The following is a 19026-nucleotide window of genomic DNA, read 5'->3' as shown; positions in this document are numbered from 1 at the left end:
CATATGATACTATGCATTAGGGATGTAGTATCATAGACTTGTATCATATGTATGATACTAGTATATGATACTCCCATTACAACCAGCCTAACACAACACGTAATTTTATCTTACGTGACAAACTTTTGTAGAACCTTAGCCCATCTATTCAATCTAATCAACATATGAGGCAACGAACTACTGCGTTTTTTTTTGTGGTCACCACATTTCATCTTGAAAACCACACCTACACATTCATTATGTATATCGTAACACATTATAATCTGTTAACGAGCGCTCGCGAGCTTAACAAGGTTCAAACGAGCTGAGCCGAGCAGGGTTTTCTGCTCGTTAATCTTAACGAGCATTAGCTTAACGAGTACAAGCTTAACGAGCCGAGCTGCTCGTTAGTCCACCCCTAGCTCCAACCATTGATGGATGGATTGATCATATCAGCCTTCCTAGCACGCACCGGCACAAGTTTACAGCAACATTTGGCCCAAGATACCTGTGCAGGACCCATTTCCCCCTGCAAGATCGGTGCATGGTTTCTTCATCTTCATGGTCACGACTCACGAACAAAGGTGAGACGAGTCTGAATCTGAAAAAAAAAACAGACGAAGCGACCATGCGTACACAGATCAAATCCATGCGCGAAGCAAAGCCCAACGGAGCAACTCCTCACAACACCACGGACCCACACGGTTCACTTTATTTGGGCCATGGGCGCCCCTTGTGTGGGCTTTGCTGGTGCGGTCGGGGGCAGAAGACAGCACAGACGGGGGAGCTGAGCGTTTGGATTAGTCCCACCTCGCCTGGCTGACGGAAACTGGGCAGGGAGCTGGTCTACATAAGCGGTCGAGGTGTGCTGAGTGAGAGGCACGCAGCTGCTTGGTGAGCACAAAGCGAACTATTCTTTGGGCGGATTTGATGAACATGGATGCACGTTTACCCATTATGAATAGTAAATTCAAAAAAATGCTATAAAAATCAAAAAAATCCGATTTTTTTTAAAATATACATAGTCAACTGCTATACTTGCATATGAAGTTTCATGAAGAAATCATATCTGTGGTAATCTGGGCAAAAATGACAAAATTGAAGCTATATTAAAAAACGCTGTTTAATGAAAAGTATGGTCGCATTTCTATTTTCTTCACTAAGAATACCATGGGTATTAATACATCATGAAACTTCACACGTGAGTAGAATGATCGACTAAGATTCATACTACGAAATTTCAGATTTTTTAATAGTTTTTTTAGTATTTTTTTATGAATTTACTATTCACATGGATGCGCGTGCACCCTGTTCACCTTTGTATTTTCGACTATTCTTTTGCCTTTTACTAAAGAATACTGTGTGCACGCCATAATAAGCAGCATCTCATAATTTTTGAAGGGTGTTTTTTTTTATGAGAAGCGTCCAACAAATCTGAATTTTAAATCTTACTAGTGTTTAGACGTCTTTCTGGAAGAATGCTACAGTAGAAAGATCGTAACAATTCGAAATTATAGGTGGCAGTGCCGATGATCATCATAACTGTCGTGGTTACAGTTTTTATTTTTCTTTTAGAAGGGTCAATGGTTTCAACTTGACAAAAGTATTTATGGAACCACCCCGTCCTGTGGCCTTAGAGTAATGGGGGCTCGGTGGATCCCGACCATTGTTGTTTAGAAGGCTTTGTTTTTAGATGTTTTTTTGAGTTTTGTTAGGTTTTTTGTCCTTCTTGAAAAGTCGTCGAAAATTCGGTGGCTCTCTCAAGATGGAATAAGGTTCTTCCCGTCTAGCCCCCGTTTTGGTGGTGCGTCTAGCATCGTCAGTGGACATATGGAGGTATGTTTCCTACATAACTGCAGTCGGCACTAGGTAGCCTAGTATCTGAATGTAATTTTTATTATTTCTTGTGATTGTTGTACTTGCATAATTGAAGATGATTTGATCGAAAGTTTTTCAGAAAAGAAAAGTTTCAACGGACAAACCTAGTCATCACATTTTCGACGTGTCGTCGCTAGATCACATACGCAAACTGCTACATAGACCAGCCCATGTAACATTTTTTTTGTTTAATTCAGGTTTCTCTAGTTAACAATAAAGGAATTCGTAAACATGTTTCAGCTTTATTTTCCTTTCTACCTGTTCTCTTTTCAATATTTCAGGGTTTCTTTTTTTCCATTTCAAATTTTAATTTCACTAAAAATTTCTAAAAAAACTGCAAACACCTCATAACATTTGTAACCAGTGTTTTCCTTAAATTTAGGGCGTTTTTCAAATTAACGTTTAAAACTTGTTAACATCTAAGGAATTCATAAACATTTTTTAAATGCACAAACATATATTCTAAAATCAGGAACACGTTATTTTAAATTCAAAATATTATTTAAATTCGTTAACGTTTTATTTTCTGGAACTAAAAAAAGACGAAGCTTATTGGCCATGGCCGGTCCATTTCAGGAACCTTGTGCGTCATAGTGGTAATTAATCTCATACGGCTTCATCTAGATCTAGTTTTTTTGAAGGCAAACATCTGGATCTAGTAGTTTCAAAAGTTTCACATGGCCTAGAATGGCTCATTGAGGCAAGAATTAGATGTTCACGACCAGCAAAGTAGCGTTACTAACACCCTGGTGAGTTCAAGGCTATGTGCAATGCAAAGTTCCTGGAGAGGTGCTTAGCTGAAAATTTTGTTTTACTCAAGTACCAGTGCTTAATTGTAGAGGACCAATTTTTAGTTAGTCGCCTTGCTATAGAAATAAGCATTGATGCTCAAGGAAAAGCTGATTTTATTTATTCACAGTCTGTTTTCTAAACTTCTACCAGTATGCAGTTTATAAGTGACGTTTTAGATGAAAATAACCTAAGGGCAGCCACAGTGTGTTGCCAAATGCATTCTTTTTCAGCAAATTTGGTAACACCTCCGCAATGGTGGAACATCTATAATTAATATTTTACAAACGCGAGTGTTCTTTTAACATAGTACACATGCAAGCACTCTTATATACACGCATACACTCATCCATATAAATATACACACGCACACCCTACCCTGTAAGAGCATCTCTAACAGACCTCGTATAATGCCCCAACCCGCAAAATAACCGTCAAAATACGGGTCCACGCGAAAAATACGCTCGATCAGACACTGTAAATGTGTCGGAAGCTTAAAAAAATCGAGGGGCGCGGTAAAATCCCACCCCCAACCCGCGAAAACACAGATTTCCCTGTCGACCCGACAGTGCCCTGTATCTCAGAAAAGCGGTTGGCGGGAGGGACATTTCAGCCCGCGCGCGTTCCCTACCCCCTTCCGCAGCCGCCTGCCATCGGTTTCGCCCGTCCGCCGCTAGCGATTCCGGCCATATCTACGAAGGGAATCACGCCGCCGGGGCGCTCCTCATCCGGTTCCACCTAGCCGCTTCACCGGCTCCCCGTCACCGCCCCGGGATCGACCGCCGCAGAGCCACCGCCCCGAGCCGCTTGTGAGTACTTGTGCTTGTGCTTTCGGATGCGATATGCATAGTTGGTTCATGCGGCATTCATATTTGTGATTTTAGATGGAATTGAGCTCTCGCGAGAGGTTTTTGCTTGAGGATTTGTCCGACTCGAACGACACGGATGTTGAGACGCTGCTTGAGAACTATCGGCAGCAGATGTTGGTGATGGCCCTCGCCATGAAGGAGCACGACGATGAGAACCGAAAGAGATGGCGAGGATCGACCGTCGGCCGTCTTTGCATTCCTCGCAATCGCCATCTTTTCCTTCCGGAGTGGTAAAGAACCGTCTTATACAATGTAGATACACCTGAGTAGCTCAAGCACACAATTAGTACACTAATTGTGTTGCCATCAACACCAAAGCAATAAGTGGAAAATGCCTGTTCACCACGCCCACCCCAACCACTCAGCTGTCGCTCCCCGTCGCCGACCAGAATCACGGATCCACGCCGCCACGCACAGTCTCGAGCCCGTGGTCATGGCAGTGCTTCCTCCTCTCACAGTGGAGCTTTCCACTTCCTCGACTCCCACCCCTGCTCCAGCCGCAGAGGAAATACCTCGGCGGTGCAGTAGTGGGTGTGAGGGACGTGGGTTGTGGATATCACCGACGCGAATCCACGAGAAGATTTGGATTGGATCATTCCAATCGGCGGTGTAGGCAATGTAGGAGTACGACATAATGTCGGAGCGCCTTCACGACGCGGTTCATCTTCCCCGATAACTTACCGCATTTGACTCCGGTCAACCCTGGGTTGCCACCATACAGAGATGCTGGAAGACCTGGAGGCCAGCGAGCACCTTGAGGCAGAGCAAGCCGGCAAGGCGCACATGACAGAGCTTCGCCGCATGTACCTAGAGCGCGTCGAGGAGGAGCGTCGGTTGTACGAGCTGTACAAGTCAGATGCGGCGCCGATTATTTGTCTTTGCTCCAGCGGCGACTCCGGCTCCAACGGTGACGGACATGGCGATGGCGGTGGTGATGGAACGGGCCAAGGTGGTGTCGGCGAAAAGGGCCAAGGCGTGGCGGTAGACCGGGTGAGGAGACCATGACCGAATCGGAACGGGAAAGGTTCATAAACAAGAGCGATAATGAGTAGTTTCTTTAACTTTTATGCAATCTAGTTTAAATTTTGTTTAACTTGTGTAAAATAGTTTATGAAACTTATTGAATCGAGTTTGATGAAGGAGTTTGAATGAAATTTGCACCGAATTTGTGTTTTTTTAGGAGTTAGGTATAGGTTCGGTTAGAAACGACACTTTTCTGTTTTCTTGAGGAGCGAATATACTCCTCCGAAGAATACTCAACCATTTACTCCTTTATAGTATAGGAGGCTGGTTATAGATGCTCTCACCCGCCTCATACGTCTGGGCGGGCCGCCTGGTCACTAACCGGTCATGATTTTTTTGACCCAGATGGCCCCCCTCTAACGGGCCTCAAAGGCCCGGGCTGACCGGCACCCCTTATATCCAGGTCAAATATGGGGCGCCTCGACACGTCTGCCATCTAAGGACAGACGATGGGGTCCCACGTGGACTTATCCGGAAACTCGGCGGTCCGACGGACGCCTCCTCCGCCGTCGCGGTGTGAACGCCGCGTGGCGCCGCTCCGGCTCACCGCCCGAGATCAAATCCGACTATTTAAACCGACCGTCCCCCAACCCTAGCCCATCCACCTCCTCCCTCTCCTTGCCGCCACCCGAGCCTGTCCGCCTCCTCCCCCCGCTCTCCGGTGGCTGATCACCACGTACGCTATGCTCACGCCCGAGCGCCGGAGGCAGATTGTGGAGGAAATCCAGGCACGGCGCCGCTCGCATCGCTGCAGGCTGCCTCCAGACTCGCCGGAGCCGGAGGAGGATGAGGAGCAGCAGTCGGAGGAGAACGAGGAGCATCATCAGCCGGAGCCGATGGAGGAGGCGGATCAGGAGGAGGACGAGGCGGAGCTGCCGGAGCAGGGTTTCAACATGGCGGAGGCGGAGTTCACCGTCGCCCAAGCCGCGGAGATGGCGGAGCAGCATGCCATCCTGAAGTCCATCCAGGATGAGGCCTACGTGAAGGCCAACGGGTAGTTCCTTCAGCAGGAGCAGGCGGCGTCCGACGCGCTCTTTGCCGAACTCGAGACAGAGATAGAGGAGGATGAGGCCAGAGCGGAGCAGCCAAAGGCGTCGGAGGCTCGGGAGCTGCAACTGAAGATTGTCGACATCTCCGACGAGGAGTAGCTAGATCTCTATGTATTATGCAGGTTTTTAAGTTTGCATGCTTTTGTATGGATTTGACAATCTAGTATGAGATGTCCGGATGTAGTTGTGTTGATTTGAGGAGTGCCCGATCACTGCCCGCGGATGCGTGTGAGGGTTAGATTTTTCCTATGCGTCTGTAGATACTCTTGTACTTGGATACTTGGGGATCACGATAATCCACGGGACTAGAAAAGTAAAGGGGTGGAATCACATGAATTCTTAGTTCTGTGTCTACTTCCAAGCATCTGTCGATCTGATGCCGCAGATTATGTAGGCTAGCATCTTTGACATGTTAGTACCTACAATGAAATTCCTTTAAAATTCGTCCATGTCAAACAGGGCTTCGTTGTTTATAGCTTTCAGCAACCGGATCGCAGCCCCTAATAAGTTGTAAACAGATCGCCAGTTCACTCACATGGCCGGCTGCTAATCCTCGTACTCTGACTTCAAATTATAAGATTTAAAGATGCGGTCTAGGACAAGTTATTGAATCAAAAGAAGTACAGGCGCCCCATGTTGCAGTGGCCAGTAGGTACGAGCCGACGACTTTCCTCCATCGATAGCCCCATCATAATCGTAATCTAGTGTATAAAAGGGCGACATTTAGCGCCATGCATGTCCAGCAGCAAAGGCGAAACCCATCAGACCATGTCGACACGGAGAGCTCCTCCGAGTCTGGCCACGGCGGCGACGGCTATCCTGGCTGTCCTGGCCGCGGCGCTCGCCACCACGGGAGCTCGCGCACAAATGTGCGGCGCGCAGGCCAACGGCGCCAAGTGCGCGAACTGCCTCTGCTGCAGCCGCTTCGGGTTCTGCGGCAGCACGGCGGACTACTGCGGCGCCGGCTGCCAGAGCCAGTGCAGCGGCTGCGGCTCCACTCCTTCCGGCGGCCAGGGCGTGGCATCCATCGTGTCCAGGGAGCTCTTCGAGCGGATGCTCCTCCACCGCAACGACGCGGCGTGCCTGGCGCGCGGGTTCTACACGTACGACGCGTTCCTCGCGGCCGCCGTGGCGTTCCCTGCCTTCGCCGGCGCGACGTTCAGCACCAACACGCGGAAGCGGGAGGTGGCCGCGTTCCTGGGCCAGACATCCCACGAGACCACCGGCGGGTGGCCGACGGCGCCCGACGGCCCTTACTCGTGGGGCTACTGCTTCAAGCAGGAGAGGAACCCGCCGTCCAACTACTGCGAGCCCAGGATAGAGTGGCCGTGCGCGCCCGACAAGCAGTACTATGGCCGCGGCCCCATCCAGCTCTCCTACAACTACAACTACGGGCCGGCGGGCCGCGCCATCAGCGTGGACCTGCTGAACCAGCCGGAGCTGGTGGCGACGGACCCGGTGGTGTCATTCAAGACGGCGCTATGGTTCTGGATGACCCCGCAGGGGAACAAGCCGTCGTCCCACGCCGTGATCACGGGCCAGTGGTGGCCGACGGCGGTGGACATGGCCGCCCACCGGCTTCCCGGGTATGGCGTGATTACCAACATCATCAACGGCGGGCTCGAGTGTGGGATCGGGCCGGACACACGGGTGGCCGACCGAATCGGGTTCTATACGCGCTACTGCAACGTTCTCGGTGTTGGCTACGGGAGCAACCTGGACTGCTACACGCAGCAGCCATTCACCGGCTGAGAAAGTAGATTCTCAGCTGGCTCGCGGGGTCACAAGTGGGCACTCGTGCCCTGGCCCTGACGGGTCCATAAGGGCCCAGCTGGCTTCCTTTCAGCAATTCCTTTTATTGTTTAGGAGACCTAAATGTTTTCCATTTTCACGGAGGCGGAAAACAAAAAATTAAATCCTATATCCTCATTTCCAGAACTTATCATGTTGGATCCACCATCTTCAAAAGTACAAATCATCATTATCGTCGTCACCAACATAAGGCATTGTGGGGAGCATCTTCATCTTCACCATCTTCACAAACAACACCGTCTACATCTTCGATGTCACCCCCATGTGTTTGTTTATGTATGTTAGTTGATGCTTTATGTTTTATTGGTATGAGATCCAAACTTTCAGATTGCTATTCATATTCATATGCTCCCACATATGCTTATGCCGTGACTCGCGAGTAGTTCATTACATTCTTAAGGACATATGTAACATATGCTACAAATCCTAGACTCGATCAGGGAATGATTCATTGTCACTCATGTCTGCCTACGATTCCGCTGTATTCGAGATTTCTATTTGATAAAAAAATATTAGCGGATTTAAAAGAATATGAACTGAAAACTGTTTTAAAATTCTACGCTCCCTAGGAATGTCAGTTCTTGGTGCATTGGGATTTTGGGGGGCACGCGTGGGCCTACCTTTACGCGGGACTTTTGCATGTTCAGGTTCTTTGGGCCGTTCGTCATGGTGTCTGGACCTCCTAATTGGCGCCTTTTGCGCCAGTTATTGAGCTGGCACTCGCACCGTCGCCGGCATATGGGCCAGCCCATGAGCCGCTCACTCACTCGTAAAAAGAAAAACCTAACTCTCGCTACTGCTAAGCGACCGCTCGCTTCCTCCAATGTTTTTCAAGAAAATCCAAAAGAAAGAAAAAAAATTCAAAAAGGTCATGCATTTGAATTTCTTAAAAAAGTTCATGATTTTAAAAAATAGGTTTCACGAACATGGAAAGAGGTTCATCAACTTTGAAAAAAAATCAATGATTTTAAAAAGTTCATCTTTCTTGAAAAATTCACAAATATTTTAAAATAGTTCACTATTTTTTTTTGGAAAAAATGACCAATTTCGATAAAATTTCATCTATTTTGCAAAAAGAAAACATAAATTTTAAAAATAGTTCATTGATTTTGAAAAAATAAAAGATAAACTTTAATAAAACTTCATCAATTTTGAAAAGTGTACATCGATTTTTTTAAAAAGGTTTCATCAAATTTGAAAAAATCGTGCATTTTAAAAAATAAAATAGAAAAAAGGAAAAGGAAAAGAAGACAAAAAAAAGACCGGTCCAGGAAAAAAAAAATGTTGGGAAGCTTCCCAAAACCAGGAAACGATCTTTCCCATGGCACTGTAGATGGGCCGGCCCATGTAAGAGTGCCTTAGGCGCCCGTTAAGGAAATGTACGTTAATGGGCATTGAAGGTGCCGAATAGGAAATGCATGCTCTTTGTGTTACTTCTCGTCGTGTGCGTTGTTTGCTTGTGGTTAGTTGGTTTTGCGGGCTACAAACAAGCTAGCCTAATCTCCACTAGTCGCCACCGAGACTAAAGTGTGTAACAACACTAGAGCCACGCACCAAACAATTCCACCTTCCTCTTAAAACAAATACCAGCTGAAATAGAAGCCAAGTTGTTAGGGCATCTTCAGTCGCGCCCCCAACAGGGCCCCCAGGCCACTTTTTTGGCGCCGGCGCCAAAAAAATGGCCCAGTCGCGCCCCAGGACGTCGAAAATCGCCGATTCGGACCTTTTTTCCGCCCGGCGGTCACAGACCGAACCCGGCGCGCTGGGGAGCAGTTGAGGGCTCCGACATTAGGGAAAAGCACGCCTGGCCCACAGCGACAACGGAAAAGTCAAGGTTTTCTTCCCCCGACTCGCCTCGCACCCCCCGCGCCCTCGACCACCACTAGCTATATCCCGGCGACGGTCGCCGCCCTACTCCGCTAGATAGCCATTCCCCGCCGGAAAATAGCAGTGCTTCGCCGCGGCAGCCCCTCCCACAGCAGCTGGGCGTTTCCGGCCTCCGTTTCCGGCCGCGGAGGCGCGGTTTAACGGCGGGTACACGCCCACCGAGCGCAAGGTGTTCGGCGTTTTGCCTGCCTCGGCGATGGACTCGGATGAGGAGGAAGAGCTCGCCGCGCTGCTGGAGGAGGAAGCCGCGGCCGACGTCCAGGAAGAAGAGCATCTCATGGTGCTCGCCGCCCTCGGCCAGCTGCTGGCGAGCAATGAAAAGCCCTGGCGACCGTGGCTCGGCGCCGGGGCGGATGAAAGCAAAGAACCGGCATCGTCTCCAAGGCTACTGCATGCTCTACTCCGACTACTTCGCCGATGCTCCACTTCATGGCGAGAGAACATTTCGGCGCCGTTATCGGATGAGCCGAAAGCTCTTCCTCAGGATTGTGAATTCCATCCAGGAGTTCGACAACTACTTCAAGTGCAAGATGGATTGCACTGGCGCTCTTGGATTCACCTCCATCCAGAAGTGCACGACAGCGATGAGGATGCTTGCATATGGAGCTCCCAGTGATTCACTCGACGACTATGGGCGCATGGCCGAGTCCACCAGCATAGAGTGTTTCTACAAGTTCTGTCGGGCAGTGGTGGCAGTGTTTGGGCCATAATACTTGAGAACACCCAATGCAGAAGACACTGCTCGGATCCTAGCCCAGAATGCAGCAAGAGGATTTCCTAGGATGCTTGGAAGCATCGACTGCATGCATTAGAAATTGAAGAATTGCCCATTTGGTTGGCAGGGGATGTACAAAGGCGCCAAAAGCGGTTGCAGTGTGGTGCTTGAGGCGGTAGCCACACAGGACCTTTGGATTTGGCACTCCTTCTTTGGTATGCCAGGAACTCACAATGACATCAACGTGCTGCAGTGCTCTCCTGTTTTTGCCAAGCTCGTTGAGGGTCATTTTCCTCCGGTGAACTTCAAGATCAATGGGCACCAATACAACAAGGGGTACTACCTAGCAGATGGCATCTATCCGAGATGGTCGACATTTGTGAAGACGATCTCAAACCCTGCGGCAGGAGGCAAGAACGCCTGGTTTGCGAAAGTTCAGGAGGCTTGCAGGAAGGATGTCGAGCGGGCATTTGGTGTGCTCCAATCTCGATTCGCTGTTGTTCGGTACCCCGCTCAGACCTGGTCCAAAGATCAAATGTGGGAGATTATGACTTGCTGTGTCATCTTGCACAACATGATCATCGAGAGCGAGCAAGAAGACCCAGTGTTTGACACTGAACCATACTACAGGCAGGGTCCTCTAGCCGAAGTTGATCACCAGCTACCGGCAACTTGGACTGCCTATCTCAGTATGCGTTAGGAGATCCGAGACCCACAGGTGCATCATCAACTGCAGAAAGATCTGATTGAGCACCTATAGAGGCTCAAGGGGGACGCCGTGTGATGAAATACGAGTTTTTATTTGTTGAACTATATAATTTGTATTGAACTATTTGTTGTTGTACTATTTTGTTGAAGTATTTGATTTTTCCGTGATGAAATATGTGATAAGGAATAATTGTGTTGATAATTGAACGCCGAGACACGGCGAAACCACGCCGAATATGGGCATATTCTCGCCCATATGGGCTCTTTATTCGCCGAAATTGAGCTGTAAAGCGACGACTGGGCGCAAAACCGCCCCCAGCGCCGATTGTATCGCCGGCTTGCCCACAAGGGACGATTTTTATGCGTCCTGAGGGGCCAACGGCTGGAGATGCCCTTACCAACCAAAGAAAACAGCGCCACGCCCTAGACAATTTGTGCCCAGCCCAACATTGATAAAACCAAATTGAAACAACCCACCATGATAATCCAGAGATGTCCTGCTCGTGTTACACGCAGGATTGCAAGTTTCTACGTCGCGACCCATACAGCGCTATATGTGTACTACGCTAGCGATTTTTTTCCTTGATCGGTTGTTAAGCTGATTTTTTACTTTTGGTTCTTTTTTTCTATTAAAACTTCATTTCACAATATTCAAGAATTTCAGTTTTTGGTGAATTTAAGAAAAAAATGACGAAATGTTTATGAATTTAGACAGTAATAGTAAATATGAAGTTGTTCATGATTATGCAAAATATTCATAGTTTTCTTAAATAATGGGTTTTCAATTTTTATGAATTTTCAAAAATGAACACAAAGTTTAAAAGTCTTCAAGGATTTTAAAAAAAATGTGTTTTTTTCATGAATATGAAAAATCTTGAATTTTTAGAAATGTTCATGAATACTAGAAAACTATTAACAAATTATATGTTTTCAAATTTCAACAAATGTTCATGAATTTAAAGTATGTTCCAATTTTTTAAAAAATATTTAAAACTTAAGAAGAACAAGAAGAAAAGAGAATAAGGAAAACAAATATAAAAAACAGGAAAACAAAAGTGAACATGAAAACAAACTAGTGGTGGAAAAAACCAGAATGAAACCTTCCCAAAACTGAAAGGACCGTCCTACATGGTTAGCCTGTAGGGGCGTCAATGTTTGCTCGACTACCTCTGTAGTATGAGTGGAATATTAATTCGCGTAATAATCTTTGGAATAAAAAATAAAATTATATATGACTTTGTTTCCTAAATGGAAAATATAATAAGGGCCATATTAAAGTAACATAAATGTGTATTTAACAAAATAGTATAAATCATATAAAAGTTTATGTGGGCTAATCAGTAAATATATGTGACTTTCTCCGAAAGAAAGGGAAAATATAATAAGGCTTATATTTTGACATAAAAGTCAGGCCTACGTATGTAAATGCATGTCACATAAATATTTCACACTACTAGTTAAATATGTTCAAACATTGTATGTTGTCGTTCAACAACATTAACATATATCATTTAAGGTATTCATGTGAGTCATAACTCATAACAATTGTTTCAATACATCTTAGAAATCCTCCATATGTTTCAAAAACTTGTGTGTTTCAAACTTTTCGAAAATGGTCATGTATGTTGTAGAATGTTCTCTTTACACGTGAGTTATGTAATGTTCCAAATGATGAAAATGACATATTTTTTGCGCATATATATTTTCCTTGTTCTGATGCATATAAATGCAATATCGGCTTAAAAACAAAGAAGGAAAAGCAAAATGAATAGAAACAAAATCATAAAAATTAAAGGACAATAACCAACAAATAATGCGAAGGAACAAAGTTAAGAAAAACACTTTGGGCCTTAGTATAGGAAATGCTAGATTGACCAGATCTTGGATTTCGGTTCTACGTGACCTCTTCCCACTAATTCCCCACCTCCCTCGTGTTTTTCACCATAGGCCTCCATCTCACCCCGTAACTTTCCAACCGTAACAAAAATCCCCTAGATGTAGCATCTGGAATATATCATAGGAAGTGTTCACGGAGTCATGAAAATTGTTTTGGTGCATCTTAGAAATCCTCCATATATTTCAAAAGCTGTGTGTATTTCAGTTGTTTTGAAAATCTTCAGGTATGCCATACAATTTTCAATAAACTCGTGAGTTGTCCAATGTTTCAATAGATGAAAATGATGTATTTGCTAGCATATATATTATATTTATCTTGATGCATAAAAAAACAATATTTTAATTTAAAAAGAAGACGGAAAAACATAACAAATATTTTTTTTGAAAGAACAACAAATGCTGAAAAGGAAACAAAGTAGGAAAAGAAAACGAAATGATACATGTATCCTCCATGTAAAAATTGCAAGGCTAAAGGGAATGAGGATTACAGACGGAAGTATGCTCTTCACACTCATAGCCTCAAACTTATGGACAATTTTTGTATCACTCATGCTACTTTGCTATCAATTCCAAAACTTTGGGCATACTTTTTATCAGCTTTTATTGGGCTAATATATTAATCCAGTGCCCAGTGTCAGTTTTTGTTTTTGTTGTTTTTGGTATTTCAGGAAAACACCTGAGAAAAAAATCAACAAAAATAGTTCAGGAAGTTTCAAGCCTTAGGTCATCAACTTGAGACTCAAAATAGTCTGCAAGAATAGAAGTATATAGTAGATAACAAGCTCTTTTCCGATGTCGTTAGTAGGAAGGTGAGTACTTGAAGGTATCTCATTAATATGAGGTATACCGTCATATTAATGAGATTATATATGTTGTAAATTATTAACATGACCTGCTTGTCATGGTATGACATGAAGGCTGGACCCATGTGATTGTCACTTTTATAACATGTCTGTCCAATTCATATAATGCATTTTTTTATGAACTATAAAGATAAGAATATTATTAAGTTGTGGAGCAGTTGTAACTAGTCCTATTCCAAATCGAACCGTTATGTGAAAGAACACACAGGTGCGGTACCACCGCTCCAAGCAGTATACCCTGGCTGTTGCGGCTAAGGCGTAGAACCGCCCTGCCCGCCGGTTATACAGGTTATTGAAGGAAATATGCCCTAGATGCAATAATAAAGTTATTATTTATTTCCTTAGATCATGATAAATGTTTATTATTCATGCTAGAATTGTATTAACCGGAAACATAATACATGTGTGAATACATAGACAAACAGAGTGTCACTAGTATGCCTCTACTAGACTAGCTCGTTAATCAAAGATGGTTATGTTTCCTAACCATGGACAAAGAGTTGTTATTTGATTAACGGGATCACATCATTAGGTGAATGATCTGATTGACATGACCCATTCCATTAGCTTAGCACCCGATCGTTTAGTATGTTGCTATTGCTTTCTTCATGACTTATACATGTTCCTATGACTATGAGATTATGCAACTCCCGTTTACTGGAGGAACACTTTGTGTGCTACCAAACATCACAACGTAACTGGGTGATTATAAAGGTGCTCTACAGGTGTCTTCAAAGGTACATGTTGGGTTGGCGTATTTCGAGATTAGGATTTGTCACTCTGATTGTCAGAGAGGTATCTCTGGGCCCTCTCGGTAATACACATCACATAAGCCTTGCAAGCATTGCAACTAATGAGTTAGTTGTGAGATGATGTATTACGGAACGAGTAAAGAGACTTGCCAGTAACGAGATTGAACTAGGTATTAAGATACCGACGATCGAATCTCGGGCAAGTAACATACCGATGACAAAGGGAATAACGTATGTTGTTATGCGGTCTGATCGATAAAGATCTTCGTAGAATATGTAGGAGCCAATATGAGCATCCAGGTTCCGCTATTGTTTATTGACCGGAGACGTGTCTCGGTCATGTCTACATTGTTCTCGAACCCGTAGGGTCCGCACGCTTAAGGTTTCGATGATAGTTATATTATGAGTTTATGAGTTTTGATGTACCGAAGGAGTTCGGAGTCCCGGATGGGATCGGGGACATGACGAGGAGTCTCGAAATGGTCGAGACATAAAGATTGATATATTGGAAGCCTATATTTGGATATCGGAAGTGTTCCGGGTGAAATCGGGATTTTACCGGAGTACCGGGAGGTTACCTGAACCCCCCGGGAGGTATATGGGCCTTAGTGGGCCTTAATGGAAGAGAGGAGAGGTGGCCACGTCTGGGCCGCGCACCCCTCCCCCCTAGTCCGAATAGGACAAGGAGAGGGGGGCGGCACCCCCCTTCCTTCTCTCTCTCCTCTTTCCCCCCTCTCGAATCCTATTCCAACTAGGAAAGGGGGGGGGGAATCCTACTCCCAGAGGGAGTAGGACTCCTCCTGGCGCGCCCTCTCCTGACCGGCCGCACCCCCCCCCTTTGATCCTTTATATACGGAGGCAGGGGGCACTGTTGGGGAACGTAACAGAAAACAATTTTTTTTCCTACGGTTTCACCAAGATCCATCTATGAGTTCATCTAGCAACGAGTGATTGGATGCATCTACATACCTTTGTAGATTGCGAGCGGAAGCGTTCAAAGAACGGGGATGATGTAGTCGAACACGACGTGATCCAAATCACCGGAGATCCTAGCACCGAATGGACGGCACCTCCGCGTTCAACACACGTACGGTCAGCGTAACGTCTCCTTCTTCTTGATCCAGCAAGGGGAGAGGAGAGGTTGAGGAAGATGGCTCCAGCAGCAGCACGACGGCGTGGTGGTGATGGAGCTGCAGTACTCCGGCAGGGCTTCGCTAAGCACTATGGAGGAGGAGGAGGTGTTGGAAAGGGAGAAGGAGGCAACCAAAGGCATAGATCAAAAGCCCTCCTTCCCCCACTATATATAGGAGGGCCAAGGGGGGGGGCGCCGGCCCTAGGAGATCCAATCTCCTAGGGGGGGCGGCGGCCAAGGGAGGTTTCCCTCCCCCCCAAGGCACCTAGGGGTGCCTTCCACTAGTGGGACTCCTCCCCTTTGGAAACCCTAGGCGCATGGGCCTATTGGGGCTGGTGCCCTTGGCCCATGTCGGCCAAGGCGCACCCCTACAGCCCATGTGGCCCCCCGGGGCAGGTGGCCCCACCCGGTGGGCCCCAGGGACCCTTTCGGTGGTCCCGGTACAATACCGATAACCCCGAAACTTGTCCCGATGGCCGAAATAGCACTTCCTATATATAATTCTTTACCTCCGGACCATTCCGGAACTCCTCGTGACGTCCGGGATCTCATCCGGGACTCCGAACAACATTCGGGTTACTGCATATACATATCCCTACAACCCTAGCGTCACCGAACCTTAAGTGTGTAGACCCTACGGGTTCGGGAGATATGTAGACATGACCGAGACGACTCTCCGGTCAATAACCAACAGCGGGATATGGATACCCATGTTGGCTCCCACATACTCCACGATGATCTCATCGGATGAACCACGATGTCGAGGATTCAAGCAACCCCGTATGCAATTCCCTTTGTCAATCGGTATGTTACTTGCCCGAGATTCGATCGTCGGTATCCCAATACCTCGTTCAATCTCGTTACCGGCAAGTCACTTTACTCGTACCGTAATGCATGATCCCGTGACCAGACACTTGGTCACTTTGAGCTCATTATGATGACGCATTACCGAGTGGGCCCAGTGATACCTCTCCGTCATACGGAGTGACAAATCCCAGTCTCGATCCGTGTCAACCCAACAGACACTTTCGGAGATACCTGTAGTGCACCTTTATAGTCACCCAGTTACGTTGTGACGTTTGGTACACCCAAAGCACTCCTACGGTGTCAGGGAGTTACACGATCTCATGGTCAAAGGAAAAGATACTTGACATTGGAAAAGCTCTAGCAAACGAACTACACGATCTTGTGCTATGCTTAGGATTGGGTCTTGTCCATCACATCATTCTCCTAATGATGTGATCCCGTTATCAATGACATCCAATGTCCATAGCCAGGAAACCATGACTATCTGTTGATCAACGAGCTAGTCAACTAGAGGCTTACTAGGGACATATTATGGTCTATGTATTCACACGTGTATTACGATTTCCGGATAATACAGTTATAGCATGAATAAAGACAATTATCATGAACAAAGAAATATAATAATAATACTTTTATTATTGCCTTTAGGGCATATTTCCAACAGTCTCCCACTTGCACTAGAGTCAATAATCTAGTTACATTATTATGAATCGAACACCCATGGAATTCTGGTGTTGCTCATGTTTTGCCCTAGGGAGAGGTTTAGTCAACGGATCTGCTACATTCAGGTCCGTATGTACTTTACAAATCTCTATGTCTCCATCTTGAACATTTTCACGAATGGAGTTGAAGCGACGCTTGATGTGCCTTGTCTTCTTGTGAAACCTGGGCTCCTTGTCAAGTGCAATAGCTCCAGTGTTGTCACAGAAGAGTTTGATTGGCCCCGACGCATTGGGTATGACTCCTAGGTCGGTGATGAACTCCTTCACCCATATTGCTTCATGTGCTGCCTCCGAGGCTGCCATGTACTCCGCTTCACATGTAGATCCCGCCACGACGCTCTGCTTGCAGCTGCACCAGCTCACTGCTCCACCATTCAACATATACACGTATCCGGTTTGTGACTTAGAGTCATCCAGATCTGTGTCGAAGCTAGCATCGACGTAACCCTTTACGACGAGCTCTTCGTCACCTCCATAAATGAGAAACATGTCCTTTGTCCTTTTCAGGTACTTCAGGATATTCTTGACCGTTGTCCAGTGTTCCTTGCCGGGATTACTTTGGTACCTTCCTACCAAACTTACGGCAAGGTTTACATCAGGTCTGGTACACAGCATGGCATACATAATAGATCCTATGGCTGAAGCATAGGGGATGACACTCATCTCTTCTTTATCTTTTGCCGTGGTCGGACATTGAGCTGAGCTCAATTTCATACCTTGCAAAACAGGCAAGAACCCTTTCTTGGACTGATCCATTTTGAACTTCTTCAAAATCTTATCAAGGTATGTGCTTTGTGAAAGACCTATGAGGCGTCTCGATCTATCCCTATAGATCTTGATGCCTAATATATAAGCAGCTTCTCCAAGGTCCTTCATTGAAAAACGCTTATTCAAGTAGGCCTTAATGCTGTCCAAAAGTTCTATATCATTTCCCATCAAAAGTATGTCATCTACATATCATATGAGAAATGCTACAGAGCTCCCACTCACTTTCTTGTAAACGCAGGCTTCTCCATAAGTCTGCATAAACCCAAACGCTTTGATCATCTCATCAAAGCGAATGTTCCAACTCCGAGATGCTTGCACCAGCCCATAAATCGAGCGTTGGAGCTTGCACACCTTGTCAGCATTCTTAGGATCGACAAAACCTTCCGGCTGCATCATATACAATTCTTCCTTAAGGAAACCATTAAGGAATGCCATTTTGACATCCATTTGCCATATCTCATAATCGAAGAATGCGGCAACTGCTAACATAATTCGGACAGACTTCAGCTTCGCTACCGGTGAGAAAGTCTCATCGTAGTCAACCCCTTGAACTTGTCGATAACCCTTAGCGACAAGCCGAGCTTTATAGATGGTCACATTACCATCCGCGTCTGTCTTCTTCTTAAAGATCCATTTATTTTCTATGGCTCGCCGTTCAACGGGCAAGTCAGTCAAAGTCCATACTTCGTTTTCATACATGGATCCTATCTCGGATTTCATGGCTTCTAGCCATTTGTCGGAATCCGGGCCCGCCATCGCTTCTTCATAGTTCGAAGGTTCACCGTTGTCTAACAACATGATTTCCAAGACAGGGTTGCCGTACCACTCTGGTGCGGAACGTGTCCTTGTGGACCTTCGAATTTCAGCAGGAGCTTGATCAGAAGTATCTTGATCATCATCATTAACTTCCTCTCTAGTCGGTGCAGGCACCTTAGGAACATTTTCTTGAGTTGTGCCCTTTTCCGGTTCAAGAGGTAATACTTCATCAAGTTCTACTTTCCTCCCACTTACTTCTTTCGAGAGAAACTCTTTCTCCAGAAAGAGTCCGTTCTTGGCAACAAAGATCTTGCCTTCGGATCTTAGGTAGAAGGTATACCCAATGGTTTCCTTAGGGTATCCTATGAAGACGCATTTTTCCGACTTGGGTTCGAGCTTCTCAGGTTGAAGTTTCTTGACATAAGCATCGCATCCCCAAACTTTTAGAAACGACAACTTAGGTTTCTTCCCAAACCATAATTCATACGGTGTCGTCTCAACGGATTTAGACAGAGCCCTATTTAAAGTGAATGTAGCTGTCTCTAGAGCGTATCCCCAAAATGATAGCGGTAAATCGGTAAGAGACATCATAGACCGCACCATATCCAATAGAGTGCGATT

At 46.0% G+C, this 19026-nt stretch overlaps 1 protein-coding gene and 1 non-coding gene across 2 annotated transcripts; both read left to right on the top strand.

Moving 5' to 3' along the window:
- The first annotated feature begins 1285 nt into the window (after nucleotides 1-1285).
- On the top strand, nucleotides 1286-1403 carry LOC119304463. The gene has a single exon (XR_005148287.1). It is a non-coding gene; the product is annotated as a U5 spliceosomal RNA (small nuclear RNA).
- A 4941-nt stretch (nucleotides 1404-6344) lies between these two features.
- On the top strand, nucleotides 6345-7884 carry LOC119298037 (chitinase 2-like). Its single transcript, XM_037575580.1, has one exon. The coding sequence runs from the start codon at nucleotides 6356-6358 to the stop codon at nucleotides 7337-7339; it is 984 nt and encodes a 327-aa protein (XP_037431477.1). The 5' UTR covers nucleotides 6345-6355; the 3' UTR covers nucleotides 7340-7884.
- Nucleotides 7885-19026: the final 11142 nt, after the last annotated feature.

Source organism: Triticum dicoccoides, chromosome 5A (genome assembly GCF_002162155.2).
Source record: "Triticum dicoccoides isolate Atlit2015 ecotype Zavitan chromosome 5A, WEW_v2.0, whole genome shotgun sequence".
NCBI classification, from domain to species: domain Eukaryota; kingdom Viridiplantae; phylum Streptophyta; class Magnoliopsida; order Poales; family Poaceae; genus Triticum; species Triticum dicoccoides.
This window is presented reverse-complemented; position numbering and strand designations above follow the sequence as displayed.

Excerpts from the sequence above, each read along its gene's own strand:
- LOC119298037 (XM_037575580.1), top strand. The coding sequence starts at position 6,356 with ATGTCGACACGGAGAGCTCCTCCGAGTCTGGCCACGGCGGCGACGGCT.